This window comes from Ceratosolen solmsi, unplaced genomic scaffold (genome assembly GCF_000503995.2).
Source record: "Ceratosolen solmsi marchali unplaced genomic scaffold, CerSol_1.0 scaffold7, whole genome shotgun sequence".
NCBI classification, from domain to species: domain Eukaryota; kingdom Metazoa; phylum Arthropoda; class Insecta; order Hymenoptera; family Agaonidae; genus Ceratosolen; species Ceratosolen solmsi.
The window spans coordinates 24,521-40,235 of NW_011948413.1; the positions used below are offsets into that span (position 1 = coordinate 24,521).

A 15,715-nucleotide genomic window follows, 5' to 3' on the forward strand; every position below is an offset into this window, starting at 1 on the left:
AATCCACTATAAACAAAAGTGTATAATTATGATTGTACGAATATAACTAGTCGAAAGCTTTCCAAGTAACTTTTTTTCAAAAAACAATTCTAAAATTCCTAAAGTTTTAAATTTCCAAGTAACAATTCCAAGATCTAATAATTAAATATTATAATATTAAATCTTAGCATAAAATGACACTAAAACGATAATTAAAAACTTAAAATTTTATTCATAAAATATATTTTATTAGAATTTACTTTTTTAATTTTTAGAAAATGATATGTGCGTAATGAATATTTACATTTAAAAAAAACATTAATTAATAACAGTAAAATTTCTTGTTATATACGTTTTTTCAAAAGTGACAATCCATGTATATCCATAAATCGTGAATCAACTAACAGAAATTAAAAATGATAAAAAAATATAAACCATATTTTATCTGATGAAATAAATTCTTTTATAATGCTATACTCCACATTTTTGGGCTTATTATATATAGTTTAATTAAAAAGAAATAGAATATATTTCCTGTAATAAGTAGAAAATATTAATTTACTGCATAAATTTAATATTTTTTCATAAGTAACATAATAAGATATCAGCAATATACAAATAATATTATTTATATTTTGTGTATATATGTGTGTAAATTTTTAGCGTATAATAATACTAATATGTTAACTTGTATACTTTAAATACAATAAATGCTTCGGACTTTGGAAATTTAAAAAATTATTTTTAAAATTTTTATGATGATTTCTTATATTATTTTACTTTTATTTTCCTGTAACTCAGTAATATTAGATATCTAACTGAAATTTCTCTCAGAAAATTCACAAATTATTATAATGAAATTATTATATTATATTAAAAAATATAATAATAAATATAGAATGGTTTTCTTTTTATAAAACAATCGTACATAAAGAAAAATATTAATTAAAAATATCGATCTTTTATTCTCAAAGGATTTAAGATCTACCTTTAACTTTATTGTTCTTTTTTGACTTGTTGTTTTATGCTTTCAGACGAGGATATTGTCGATGTTCCGAGTATAGGGACATCAGATTTTATTTCTAATATTCCAACTAAGGTAACTGAAAAGTCTGCACTTAAATCTGTAAACTGCAATAAAGAATTTCCTAATACTAAGTCGAATGAAACTAAGAAAATGACCACTGTAAATTTTGAAAAATCCAAGCCTGAACCAAAATACACAAAGATTTTATCGAAGGATTCGATAAGAACAAATAACTTCACAAAATTATCAGATGAGTTGATAACCAATAATTCGGCAGTGGAGCTACCACGTCTACTATTATTAAGTGAGCCGGTATCCACAACAAGCACAACTTCGTTAACTACAATGGAACAAGTAAATAAGCTGCGTATTAATGTCGCATCACTTCTATCTAGTATTATTAAGAATCAGACAAAAGAAGAAAAAGGTCAGAATAAAGATAAAAAGAATCTGAGTGGTCCAACGATAATCACGACGTTGGAAACTGTATCTTCACGAGCCAGAGCCTTGAATGTATCTGCAGCCGAGTCAACAAATGCCCTTCATTGTAACCTCACGGATCTTAGTGACATCAGCATGAACGATGAAGAGAAAGAAGTCGAAGGTATGATTCTAATAAAAATACGGTCTTTCTTTTTGTAGATTACTTAAATACTTCAAATTGTGTATGTACAAAACAATATATTTTTATTACTTTTTTCATATAAACTTAAAATAATGCATAAACTAATTTTTAATGTAACTAAACGTAAAACGATAATTATATAATTATTATATTCACTATAAAAAATTTAATATTAAATACATTATTTAACTCACAAAATATTTTTTAATTTAATTTTTAATTATACCTTGTATAAAAAGAAACTTAGATAATTTTGGAATTTTGTCATAAACATACAAATTTTGCAACAAAAATTTTATACAAATAATTCAAACTACTATTACTTCTTTCTCAAAAATAGTAATGGTAAAATTTGGGAATTTGATCGGAAAATTAATTTAATTAATCATACTTTATTTAGTATAAAGATGTGAACTGTATATTTAATTTTTTTTTTTTATTTATTATATTTATTAATATTATAGTATATTTTTTGATAAATGCATGAAATGTAAGATTTTGTATACAACATAGATCTGGAACGTGCAAATGAAATGCTTTTATATATATATATATATATATATATATATATATATTTTTTTTTTTTTTTTTTAACTAACGTTTAAAAGTAATATTATATATAACAATTATATATTTTTTACATTATTTATTGTAAAATGATAGATTTGTATTATAAATTCATTCTACGTATTGTTTACAAACAATATATTTTTAATTTTTGCTAAATTTATTAACATAGAAAATATATAATGTATAATATATATAATACATAATAGATATAAAATCTTTAAAATTTCTTCTATTTCTATTTTGCAGATGAAGAAGACATAGTAGCACACAAAAATACATCAATCAATATGACATTAGTCCATCCACTGTTGGTATCTGCAATTATGTGTAAAGATGGTAATAAAACCTACTCTGTAGGAGAAAAGATTATCAGAAAGTGTGAAGAACAATGTTTATGTGAAAAAGGAGGAAATATTACCAATTGTGAGCCTATATGTCAATCACCATATGTTAAATCTAATAAAAAAAATAATGACCCTTTTTGTGACGCTCGAGATTTAGCAGAAAATCCATGTTGCGCTATCTTAGTTTGCTCTGATTCAGGTATCTTAAACACATAATTGAAAGTTTATTTGTGTACATACTTGCCTTTAATTTATAAATATTTTCATTTCATAAATAATAAAATTTCATTACTACTACATCTTTAATATATTATCATTGAATCATGCTTGAAATTGTAAAGAAATAATTAAACTACTTTTAGTGCCTGAACCTGAAGAAACTTGTATTTTTGGAAATAGTACAATAACACGAGGGCAACGATATGAAGATGGATGTTTAAGAACTTGTATTTGTGAAGCAGGAGGACATCTTAATTGTCAGTCAAGATGTCCTCCAAATGATACGTCAGATATAAATCAGCATGATCGATGTGTTGTTTTACAAGATCCCAGGTAATTATATATTTAGTTATTAATAAATGTAATTAAATCATTTCTATAAAAATAATTTATATATAGCGATGCCTGTTGTACAATTACATTGTGCGATGTTACATTGGGTGACCATGAAATAAAACCTGAAAGCCCAGCAGATTTATTTGTGAAGTTAATTGATGTTAAGATTCTCAATTCAACAGCCATTAAATTAAAGTTGTCTTCGAAATTGCCTAATGAAATAACTATTGAACTTTCAGAAAACAATCATGTTTGGAAACAAGTTACGCCTACTAAAGGTACTGTTAACAAAATTTTATCGTCAATAAATATTATTTGAAAATATAGGGATTATAAAATCTGTTTTCAAATCAATAAATGATATTATTATTAATTTTTCTAGACGGAATAATTTCGAACCTGCAACCAGCACATGGGTATTATATCCGTGTTGTTGAAGGCTCACGAATAGGACCGGCTATTCATGTATCACTTCTTACCGAAGTCATTAAAACGAGTGTCACAAAGCAAAATGAGAAAGACGTTTGTAATCATCGAGGCAAAACCTATAAAATTGGTGCAGAATGGTACGACGAATGTATAGCTGTTTGTTTTTGTAATGAAACTGCTCAGATTGAGTGTGCTACAATTGAGTGTCCCACAGATTTTGGGCTAGATGTACTAGATCCTCATTGCCTTGATTGGGAAACAGTGCCACCTAATCATGTAGCAAAAGCTCCGAACTGTTGTCCTCAAGTACATTAATTTTATATATTATAATAAATTGTATGAAATAAAAATAATTCAGAATACTAGTTTATATTAATAGATAGTAAGAGATAAAAGAATTTAAAATAAATATTTTATTTTATATTTTTTAATTTAACTATAATACTAATTATTTTAATAAATGAAATCGTTGAAAGCCTTAAATAATAATAAATATATCAATAACCATTATTTTGATAGGAAGTGCGATGTAAAAATAATGGGTCATGTGCATATGGAGGAAAAACTTATGATAATTGGTCTAAAATTCCAATGAATATCAGTGGTTGTGAAAAAGAATGTTTCTGCGGATTCGGAAATGTTACGTGTAATCAAATTTGTCCACCAGTTTTGCAACAGCCACCTCATACTCTTAATTGTAAACCACACGAAGCAGTTCTTACGAAGTTACCTAATGATGAATGTTGCTTGCATTGGTCTTGTTTACAAAATGGATCAATTTTGCCAGGTATTTATAATTCTATCACATATAGTATGATAATTTTTAGATAACTTTATAAATGAATTATTGTAGAATTTGAAAATATATTGTAATAATATAACAATATATCATTTTAAAACTATCTATACTCATTGACAAAAAATTTTTTGTTAATCACTTGGTGGTGGAAAAAAAATATTTAAAATTAGATTAAAAATTATAATTAGAAAGTATAAAAAAGGATAATGCTAATAATAATAATATTAGAAAGAAATATAAATATTCATTTAACTAATAATATAATAGATAAAGCATCAAAAAATATCATTTTACTTATTTGTACTACTAACAAAATAAAAATTATTTGAATCTTAGAGAATTATATTTATATTAAATAATAATTAGTATATAATTCAGAATATTGCTTTATTTTAGTAGTATCAAGAGTATGAAATTGAAAAAATCTTCACATTTTCGAATAAATAAAAATGACTAGGCTTGTAATAAATGATTAAAATATTTTAAAAATAAAAAATGAATAAGAGTATCCTACTGAAATAACTGTTAATAGTAAATTATAATACTAAATTATATTCATATATTGTCTTCAATCTTTATCTTAGGATAAGAAAAATCTTACGGTATATGAGAAGTTGTTGAACTAAATCTTCATGTAAATTGTCGATATAATTTGTATAGTCATTAGGAGTACTCGGTTAGTTTCTGAAATTGTTTAATAATTATTAGAACTAATGAAGTATATAGTAACATAAAACTATTAAAGTTACAAATAAACTTAAAACATCTTATTTCTTAGACACTAATAGGACTTTTAAAATCCTACTTAAAATTAATATAATGAGATACAAAAAGAAAAAATTTTTATTATTCAACCCTGTGGTGTATAGAATCGAATATATTTTTATAATATTAAAATTTAAAGGTCTAAATATTTTGTAGTAAAAATATTACTGATTCATATATACATATTATTGTTTTTTAATAAATATTTTGAAATGTTATAACAATAATTCTCTTGTTAAATATGTAAATACTACTGATGCATGCTATTCAATAAATATATTAAATAGTTCAAAAGTCAACGCTGTAAAACTTTATAATTATTGAAAATTATATTGACTTGACAAAAATAAATTTTAAGATAAAAAAATATTCGATTGAAATTTTCTTAAAGCAACTGTAAAATGTTTGTAAATATTTGGAATATTTTTAAAATTGTAAAATATATTCAATATTAATTGTAATATTTTTTTAACCAATTAAATGCAATAGTTTTTCATGAATATTTTCACTATAAAGTATAATATTTATTTAATTTATCTTCTATATTTTATTTTATATCTTTAAATTTTTAATTAATACATTAATATTCAATAGAATTTTAACAATTAAATATTTACAAATATTAAAAATAATTTTGAATTTTTTAAATTATTTTTTATTTTTTAATAATCTAATTTTTAAAAGAAATTACATCTAAAAATAAAAATAGTTTTAAAATATTTATGAACTTCTAAAATTAAAAATATATTATTACTAAATTGTAAATTATAATTCTATAAATTCAAATTCGTATTTTAAATTAATTTAATATAGAATATTTCTATACTTAAATCACAATTACATGCTGATTTTGACATTAATTTATATAAATTTAAGGATAAATTACATTGCATTAATAGTATAATATAATATTCATATAATAATCTTTGTAAATGTCTCATATAACAATCTTTGTCTATCTTTGTCTCATATAACAATCTTTTTCAACAATCATTTAACAAATAAAATTAATGTTCATTTATATCAAAGAAAATATTGCCTACTTTTTTCAAAAATCTTACATAAGACAAACAAATTAAACTGTATTTATTAAATATTGTGCATTATCTTGAAATTTTGAAAAACTATATAAGAAAATATCTTAAAAAAACAAAGATTAAAAACAGTCAAAATTTCATTTAATTTCAAATTTTTAAATAAAATCGAAAACTCTAAACAATTCCGAATTATATAAGCGGACAATTGAAAAATAAACCATTATAAGTTCATAACTAGACACTGTAAATTTATTTAAAGTTTCACATAGAAATATATTAATCTACGTAACTTTATGTTCTTAGTAATGTAGGTTTGATTATTTTGGGCTTTTCATACATAAAGTTACATAAGTTATAGTTGATATTTTTAGTTATATATTATAGTTATATAAAAAATTAATATTATACAGTTTTTTAATATTTATTTTTATAATTAAAATTAACTTAACGTTTAAAATTTACTTAATTAATATAGACTTCATCTACTTTTGCATAAGTCGTGTTATCCCTGTAATCGTTTCAATGTAGAATTAAACTTGACTTTATATATTATTTTTAGAAATTAATTTTATATAATAAATTTATATTTTTCTGTTCAATAATCAAATATTTACATTTAAAATTATGAAAAACTTAAATTATTGATAAAAACATATTAAAATATTAATTAATAAAAACATAAATGGTTTTTAGTTTTATTTTTATTTTGTGTAAATATTAAAGTAAAAATAATATAACATTAAATATAAATACGCAAATTTTCATATAATAAAATTTTAAACTTAATTTAGTTTTTAAAACTAAAATCCAATTAAACAATATAAAAGAAATAAAATCAAAAAGACATTATTGTAGATAATAAGTTGTCTTTTGCATGAAAATATATCTAACATTCAAAATGTAAATCTTGCTATTATATTTTATCTACTTAATTAGTATGAATTTAATTATAATAAAAATAGTTGTATTTTATTAAATTATTTTTAGCATTAAATTGTTTATTTTTAATATAAAATAAGTAATTGTACAGAAATAAAAAAAATTAAATGATACTTATATTTTTTAGATAATTAATGACATTGATATATCACTTATTCAAAAAATTTTTAAATTCATCAAAAAATTGATATAAATAGGTTTTGAACTGATGTTTAAAAAATTCCACATATCAGACTCATTTATATGAACCAAAAAGACATAACTCTTATTACAGGGAAGAATTCGTCGGCCTTTATTTACCCAGGTCCTATAGCAATAGATGCTACTGAAAAACGACCGAATGATAAATCAGAAAGTAAAATACTAATCGAGAAGCAACTTCATAGTTCGTCGTTTTTAAAGCCTACACAATTTGGTGACACTAACCCACCTCTGTATAATGTATCCCCTAATTCTGACATTGTGCATTATCCTATGGACCCAGGCCACCCCGCCATACCGTACATGGGTCCTTATAATCCTGACTTTAAACCTACTCAACCAAGTGTAGGAGAACTCTTTCATTTAACTGAAAATTTTGAAAAAACACCTATTAAAGAAAAAATTAAATCTAAATCTGATTCAAAGAAACCCGTGAATACAATTAAAATTCTTAAAGAAAATATTGATCAATTTCCAGGTCCTCTACCTGCTAATCATTTTTTTGAAAACATTTATTCATCTAATAAGTCAACCTTATCTTCTCCGCCCATATCTATGTCTCAAAGTCCCAATAAACTACCAGAATTAAATAAAGGCAATCCTCTTTCTGATCATATAGAGCAACCGCATTTCATACCGTTAAATGTACATGATCATACATCTGTATCTACTTTTGATTTTACACCAAGCAATGGTGAAAATATCCCATCAGTACATTTTGGTGTTCAATTAGAAAACTCAGCTGCCGGTCCACCGTACGGTGATTTAATCGGATTACGCCCCGAACTTCTTGATCCGAATAACGTCGTTTCTTCAGTGTCTAAAAAAAAAATATCCAACCCTAACACATATACAAATGAAAAAAGCGAACATTCGGTAGTTCAAGTTTCAAAACATCCTGATACTCCTCCACAAAATCCTAACCCACCAACCATACACGATGAGCTATATCACTTAATAAATCTTCAACATTCTGATGTGGTCCAATCAGATTATGGTTCTACTAACAGTCATTCAGATCTTTATGGTATTCACAAAAAAATAATGGGTACTGATAAGCTATCAGTATCTCAAGCACGACCAATTTACTTTGGTTTAAATGCTATACCTCCCAAGAAAAGCGAAGCTCATGGAAAACCACAAATCTTTACTCAGAAGGATGAAAACGGACAGATGACTTACCATGTACATGCGGCTGACGTGCCAAACTCGCCTCAACAGCTAGAAGAGCTACTAGCTCACATAGCTAAGCATGACCCCAGTAATAATCCCTATCAACAACATTATCCCGTACATCAAGAGAGTATGCACTTGCAGGGGCCACCACCATCTCTGACAGCTCACAACATCGACTCTTTACAAATTCAGCAAGGCGCGACTGACTTAACACCGCATATCGACTCACACGACTACGTTGCGCGAGCACCGCCCGGCTCTGGCCAGCCAGGTTCGTTTATTGAAAGTTTCTCAATTCATCATTCGATATTACAGTCAACTAAGTTAGATTTTCTTGGTGATATTGTTATAACACTTGATGATGAACAAATAAATCTATATTAATAGTAAATTAGGTCGTTTTATATAAATAAAATCTAATAATAATAAATTATTAAAAGAAATCGTGAATATGAAAAAGCATTCGATCATTCTGACTTTTTAGGCTTTTATACTACATTAGGTGGCCTCTGATTAACACTTTTACATTAAGACGTTAATTGATTAAGATCAAATGTTTGTTGAAATAGTAATTTATCAATATATTATAAATAAAATTATATTTTATAAAGTATAACAAAGATTTTTTCAAATACAAGTACAAATATAACTATAACCTGCTTTAAAATATTGCAAATACATAATAATGAATGACATTATTTATAAGTGTATATGTATAAAATATAAGATCTTAGTTATCGAATTACGTGATTATAAATTTCCTTTAATTTTAATTTTAATTATCATTATTTCAGTAAATAAATTTGTATAACATAGTATGGTACTTAATTACAAATATATTAATTATAAATAAATTATTTAAACTGAATAACTGACTGAAAAAAGTGATTTATTCAATAGATGTAAATTAAAAATAAACAATTCTGAATAATATTGATTCAACTGGAGTAAATATATTTCTTGATAAACCAAATATACTATTTTTAATACAGATTTTACAAATATTTCATATTTAAAGAATTTATACTTAATAAAATATTTTTTAATTTTTGAGGTCTTAAGAATAACAATATTCTATAAAAAAGTTTATTGATTTAATAATATTTATTATCAATATATAAATAAATAAATTTAAATATAAATTCATATTTATGAAACATTGTTAAATAATGATTAATTTTTATTCTACATTCATTTTATTCAATAATTATATTCAATAATTATTCACTATTTATATATTATAGGATTTGGACAGGGAATATCACAATTCTCTGGAATTTTAAGCCACGGTAGTTCAAATTTACCAAGTCAACAAACATATGAGATATCCATTGAAGATTTACGTGCAATCAGCGGAAATAGTGTCCGTTTGATATTTACTGTGCCATCGATTTTAATTGGACTTCATGGCCGGGTTGAAGTTCATTACACTAGTGATAAATCGTGAGTTTAGCATTTAATAATAAATAATTTATTCTAAAAATAGATAAGAATCAAAAGTTTAAATTGCATTTTTTATTTTTGTATAATATTCTTTAAAATTCACATTATTATAAGGTTTATTTTTTTACATTTATATATTATGTACACATTATTTAATATACTGTCTAAAAAAGATATTTAACAAATTTTATAATTCGTATATATATCTTAATTTAATATGTGAAATTATCAGAAAATATTATGTATGCTAACCGATTATTATCTAGTATTTATTAATATGAGACAAGATAATTAGAAGAAATTATTAATAATTTATTTGTATCCTGTAGTGTTTAATTAATGCTTTTATCAAAACAAAATTTAAGGAATGTACACAAAATTCTGTCACGTATATATAGTAATTATATTTATTAACATAAATATCAATAATCTAACGTTACATTTATTGATTTAATATTTGATAATAATAATCTATTACATTATTAATATTTAAAATTGTAAAACATTTTATGTAGAAATATGGATCCATCGACTTGGAAATCACAAATTTTTGCACCTCCTGGAGATCTCATTGATACCGAAGACTTGGAGTTTGACTTAAGTGGATTAAAACCATCAACGGTGTACCGATTAATGATTGCAGTAAAATTACGTGATTTATCAAATATTCATATTAGCAAAATCTATGAAGTTCGCACTCTTGATAAACAGACGCTAAGTTCATTACCAGCAGATATTAACATCGATTCTGAGCTTGCAGTATTACAGGTGAATTCTACTTTTGCAGAATTTGAATGGAAGAAATTCTCAAATTACGAATTACAATTTATCGATGGAATTTATCTAATGTACAAGGCATACAATGAAAAAACTTATTCAATAACTCCATTACTACATAGAAGTGTTAATCATTATATACTTAATCATTTAAGACCTTTAACAGCGTATGAAGTTCATCTTAGTACTAAGGACATAATTGGACAAACTAATGTATTTATTAATAGTAAAACGGTAAACACATATTTTAATAGTTATATTGTGTACAAAAAGTACGATAAGGCATAAGTATAATTTATTATACTTCTTATAATAAAAATTAATATACATCTTAAAAAAATTATAATATATTTAATAATTAGTACATAACTTAGTCTAATAAATCTTTTTAATTGTAATTTATTTTTAATTTATTTATAATGCAAATAATGTGCATTACACAAAAAATCGTTTCAAAAATTATTTAACATATTGTATTTTGTTTATCTTGACATAATTTATATGAAATACAATAAACATAAAACATTAAAAATTTTATAGTTTCTTATTTTGTTATTAGGTGAATTTCACAACTACACACGAAAACGATCCCTATTTGTTTGACGTGAAAGTTGAAATTAAAGCAATTAAACCAACACACGTTGAAATTTCTTGGAACGGTATACCTATACCGCAAGACAAATATGTCAACATCTACAGAGCAGTGTACCAAAGCGATAGTGGAAAAGAAGACACCAGCACGTTCAAGATCGCAAAAAAAGATGCACCAGCAAAGACAATTATAAGCGATTTAAAACCAGGAACTCGATATCGTCTTTGGATAGAGGTTTACTTAACTAATGGGAAAATAAAAAAAAGTAATGTTCAGGACTTTGTTACTAAGCCTGGAATTCTATTACCATCCGATGTTTCGCAACAAGGTTGAATAGAATAAAATTTCTCATAACTTTCAATTAATTGTAAAATTTATTAAAAATTAAAAAATTATATCTATTCATAATCTAGTACTATTTTATCACTTTTTATATATTTTTTAATTACTTTATAGGAAAATTTGCATCGATATCTCTACACGAAGGTGATTACTATGGACCTTTAGTTATAGTTGCTATAGTAGCATCATTAGCCATATTATCAACTCTGATACTTCTAATGATGTTAATGAAAAAAAGAACTAGCAGCAAAGCTGATATATCGCCTCGAAAAACTACATCAGATTACGACAATCCTTCCTACAAAGTAGAATTACAACAAGAAACAATGGGTAATTTAGTGCTTTTGATTTTTTCAAATAGTTCATTTTCAATTTTATTTATGAAACTTTTTTCTGCTTTAATATAATTATTTATGCAGATTACAATCTAATTGAACGTTAAATTTATTGTTACAGACCTGTGAAAAAACAATTTTTAATGAGCGAAATAAAACGTTAGACTATAAAATATATACTATGAGTAAAAATGTAAAAAATGCAAAGCAATCCATTAAAAATAGATGATATAAATTTAATATTTATGGTTATAATGCTAATGGTAAATAAAGAAATACCCATAACTGTTATTAGATCATTATAAAATTCTCCATATTTAGTAAAATACAATGGAGAAAATCTATTCTAGCTTTATTTAAATAAGTTGTTAGGTCAAATATAAATTGTTTAATAAAAAATTAATTATACAAAGCTTTAACTTACTGCGAATAACAAAGTTAATAGTATAATAAAATATTTAATACTCAGATTATATGTAAACATTTTTCATATGTATGTTATACATTTTATTTGTTGGAATTAGTGCAAAAGAGTAGCTAAAACATTGTAAGTTATTGTACATAGAATTTTATATAAAGAATTTATATATATAAACTATAATACAAAGATTTATATTATTTGAGAAGCATATACATCATAAATACATTCATGTGTTATATGTACTTATTTTTACTAAAAAATAAATTTAATAAAACTTATTATAATCTTGTTATCAATGATAAAAATTCAATATGAAGACTATAAATCTGTATAAAAAATTTCAACACTAAATATATTTACTTAATATTAATCTTGATTTATTTAAACGAAACGCATACAATTACTATTAAAATAAAAGACATTTGCTTTTCTAATTCGAATTATAATTAAGAGTGTAAATTGCATAATGTCATAGTGTACAGGGAATAAATGTATTGTTAATTTAAAACGATACTATTAATGAATAAATTATTTATTTATTAAAACATATTTTTATAGTTTTCATTCCTTAATGTTTCGAAAATTATTACTCTGTAGATCCAGTTTTTTAATAAATAAAAAGGAAAATCATGAAACTTTGAATCTTTCTTTTATTTTATAAGGATAAATTATAAAATATTACATTAAAAATTCTTCTATAAAAATGTATAATAAATGTTAAATTGATTAAAACAGTCTTAAAAAGTTTTGTTTACATTAGTGTTGAAAATAAAAATTGTGTTTAAACTATATAACAAACAATGTTATTCCAAGTATTTTTTGATTGTATCTTCCATTGAAAAAGGTTCGGTTGTAGGTGCAAATCTAGATACTACTTTTCCATTTTTATCAATTAAAAATTTTGTAAAGTTCCATTTGATACCATCAATAATAGTTCCACTTCCTTCTTTTTGAAATTTGAGCCATTTGTATAATGGATGAGCATTATCTCCATTTACAAAAATTTTTTCATACATATCAAAAGTAACATTATATTTCTTCACAAAATCTAAAATTTCTCCAGATGTTCCTGGTTCTTGTCCTGCAAACTCATTTGATGGGAAGGCCAAAATTCTCAAACCTTTAGATTCTCCATATTTTTCAAATAAACTTTGAAGCTGCTTGTAATTAATATCTGTCAATCCACATTGACTTGCAACATTAACTATAATAGCAACGTTATCCTTATATTTATCCAATGAAACATCTTTACCATGTATATCATTTGCATGAAATTCATATATAGAATTTGCCTTACTCCATTCTATATCTTGATTAAAATTTATTCCAGCTTTATTTGAACCAGAACATTCTATATCTTTTGTTTTATCACAGTCCTTACCAAATACAGTGACAGCCAAAATAATAGCTGTAGTTATTATAATATCTAGGAATGATAATTAATATTAATTAATAATATTGTTATATCAAAGAAATTTATAAATTATTATGTTTACAATTATTTTTGTTATACATTTTCAATAAATTTAAATATATCTATTAATATAAAAATACAATAAAATTTAATAATACTCTCATTTAGTCATATATTATTGTCTATATTATCATATATTAATAAAATTAAAAAAATTAAATTAAACTAATCTAAAATTTATAACTAACATGAACTTAAAAGCATTTATTTAATAATAAAGATTTATAACTATTTCATTTAATTAACTTCATTAATTAAACTTGATTTCATATGCAACTAAAAAATTGTATTCAAATACTATTACAACACAAGTAAAACACAAATATATTTTGATATTGTTTCATGGCCAATGAAACCCTAACCTCTTATAATTTAAGACTATAATATATATACTCATTACAGACTAGTATATATTTTATGAATAAATAAAAAATATTTAATATAATATGAAAGGCAATTTCATATACTTTTTATGAATTACTTAATTCTCTTTAAATAAAAATATTTTATTTTAATGTAAAGTATTTACATATTTAAAAATAATTAAATAAAAAAATAATATTTAATAATTTTATTTGCAATTTAATAACACCAATTAGATACAATATAGTGAATAAATTATTAAAATTTATCCAGACTATAGTAGGAATAAAACTATTCAAATATAACCTATAAATTAATATTTTACATGGAATAAGGTTTATAAGATAAATGTAATAATGAAAAAATATGTGTAAATCATATACTAAAAACTTTTATTTGTGTTTAAATCAGAAAAATTAAAATGTGAATTTCAGTAATTAACACAATTTTATTATTAATGAGTAGTATTTTCAATTTTACCATAAAATAAGCTGCTTTTCATCTATATATTATAAGAAAACAACTTATAAAGTAGCAAAAATTCAAAAAATAAATATAGATAATTATAAATATAGATAAATATAAATAATTAGAATCAAAAACTTACGCATCATTGTTTTACTTCTCCGTCCACTAATACCTGTTTAGGAATAAAAAGTCAACAATCTACAACCAGTTACCTGAATAGAAATTGTTGACTGACTTGCAAAATTTTTGTTCTTATATATGCTGTAGACGCTCACGACAGTTGGTACCAGCAGCGAAAATATTAAACGTTAAACCGCCGATCAGAAAAATCATGATCAAGATAACATTAAAATGATGCGAGAAAAGTCTAACGAAATAATCATCTAAGAGAAATTAATGCTTTTTGATTGGTCGAACACGCAACACGTGAATATCATATCATAACTCGTTCGTACACAGTAGATATGTATGTCTTTTCATGCTTTGTAATTAAATTATTGACTGTATAACAGACATTAAGACATGCAATTGTTTGGACTTGTTTATATTTGACTGAATAATTTGCAAAAATCATGAGTTGATAACATATGCCTTGTTAATTTTAAAAATCATAAATACTTAATTTCAATCAATTATAACAACGATTCATTATTCAATTAACGATTAAATGAAGGTCAAAATTAATGTTAAATATAAATTGTTATATAAAATGCTTTTTAAATATAATATTGTATTATAATATAATAAAATATTTTATACTAACAATAAAAAAAAATTTTGTTTATTTTTTCATAAATTAAAATTAATATTTTAAATATATTTTTCTTTTAATATAAATAGATTTATTATTATTAAAGAATATCGATGACTGATTTTTAAATAAATCGTTTCAATTTTTTCAATTATTTTAACAAATTATATTTAAATTATTCGATAAAATAATTATTAATTACAATTTTGAAAACATGCTAATATTATTAATTCCATAATACTATTTTATCAAAAAAATTCAGCAACGTCACATTGTTTCGAACTTTTAAAAGTGTATTACATT

General features: G+C 23.3%; 2 protein-coding genes across 2 annotated transcripts; one reads left to right on the top strand and one right to left on the bottom strand.

The window, feature by feature from the left end:
• The first annotated feature begins 1,017 nt into the window (after window positions 1–1,017).
• Window positions 1,018–12,064, top strand: sas (stranded at second). The gene is made up of 12 exons (XM_011506362.1): window positions 1,018–1,610; window positions 2,448–2,744; window positions 2,908–3,097; window positions 3,164–3,378; window positions 3,483–3,835; window positions 4,049–4,316; window positions 7,344–8,717; window positions 9,691–9,889; window positions 10,405–10,900; window positions 11,226–11,586; window positions 11,715–11,960; window positions 12,057–12,064. Exons 1-12 carry the CDS (start codon window positions 1,157–1,159, stop codon window positions 12,062–12,064), a joined length of 4,461 nt encoding a protein of 1,486 aa, XP_011504664.1. The 5' UTR covers window positions 1,018–1,156.
• A 1,086-nt stretch (window positions 12,065–13,150) lies between these two features.
• On the bottom strand, window positions 13,151–15,056 carry LOC105366802 (probable phospholipid hydroperoxide glutathione peroxidase). Its single transcript, XM_011505364.1, has 2 exons — window positions 14,801–15,056; window positions 13,151–13,782 (listed from the first exon to the last, which is right to left on the bottom strand). Exons 1-2 carry the CDS (start codon window positions 14,805–14,807, stop codon window positions 13,160–13,162), a joined length of 630 nt encoding a protein of 209 aa, XP_011503666.1. The 5' UTR covers window positions 14,808–15,056; the 3' UTR covers window positions 13,151–13,159.
• Window positions 15,057–15,715: the final 659 nt, after the last annotated feature.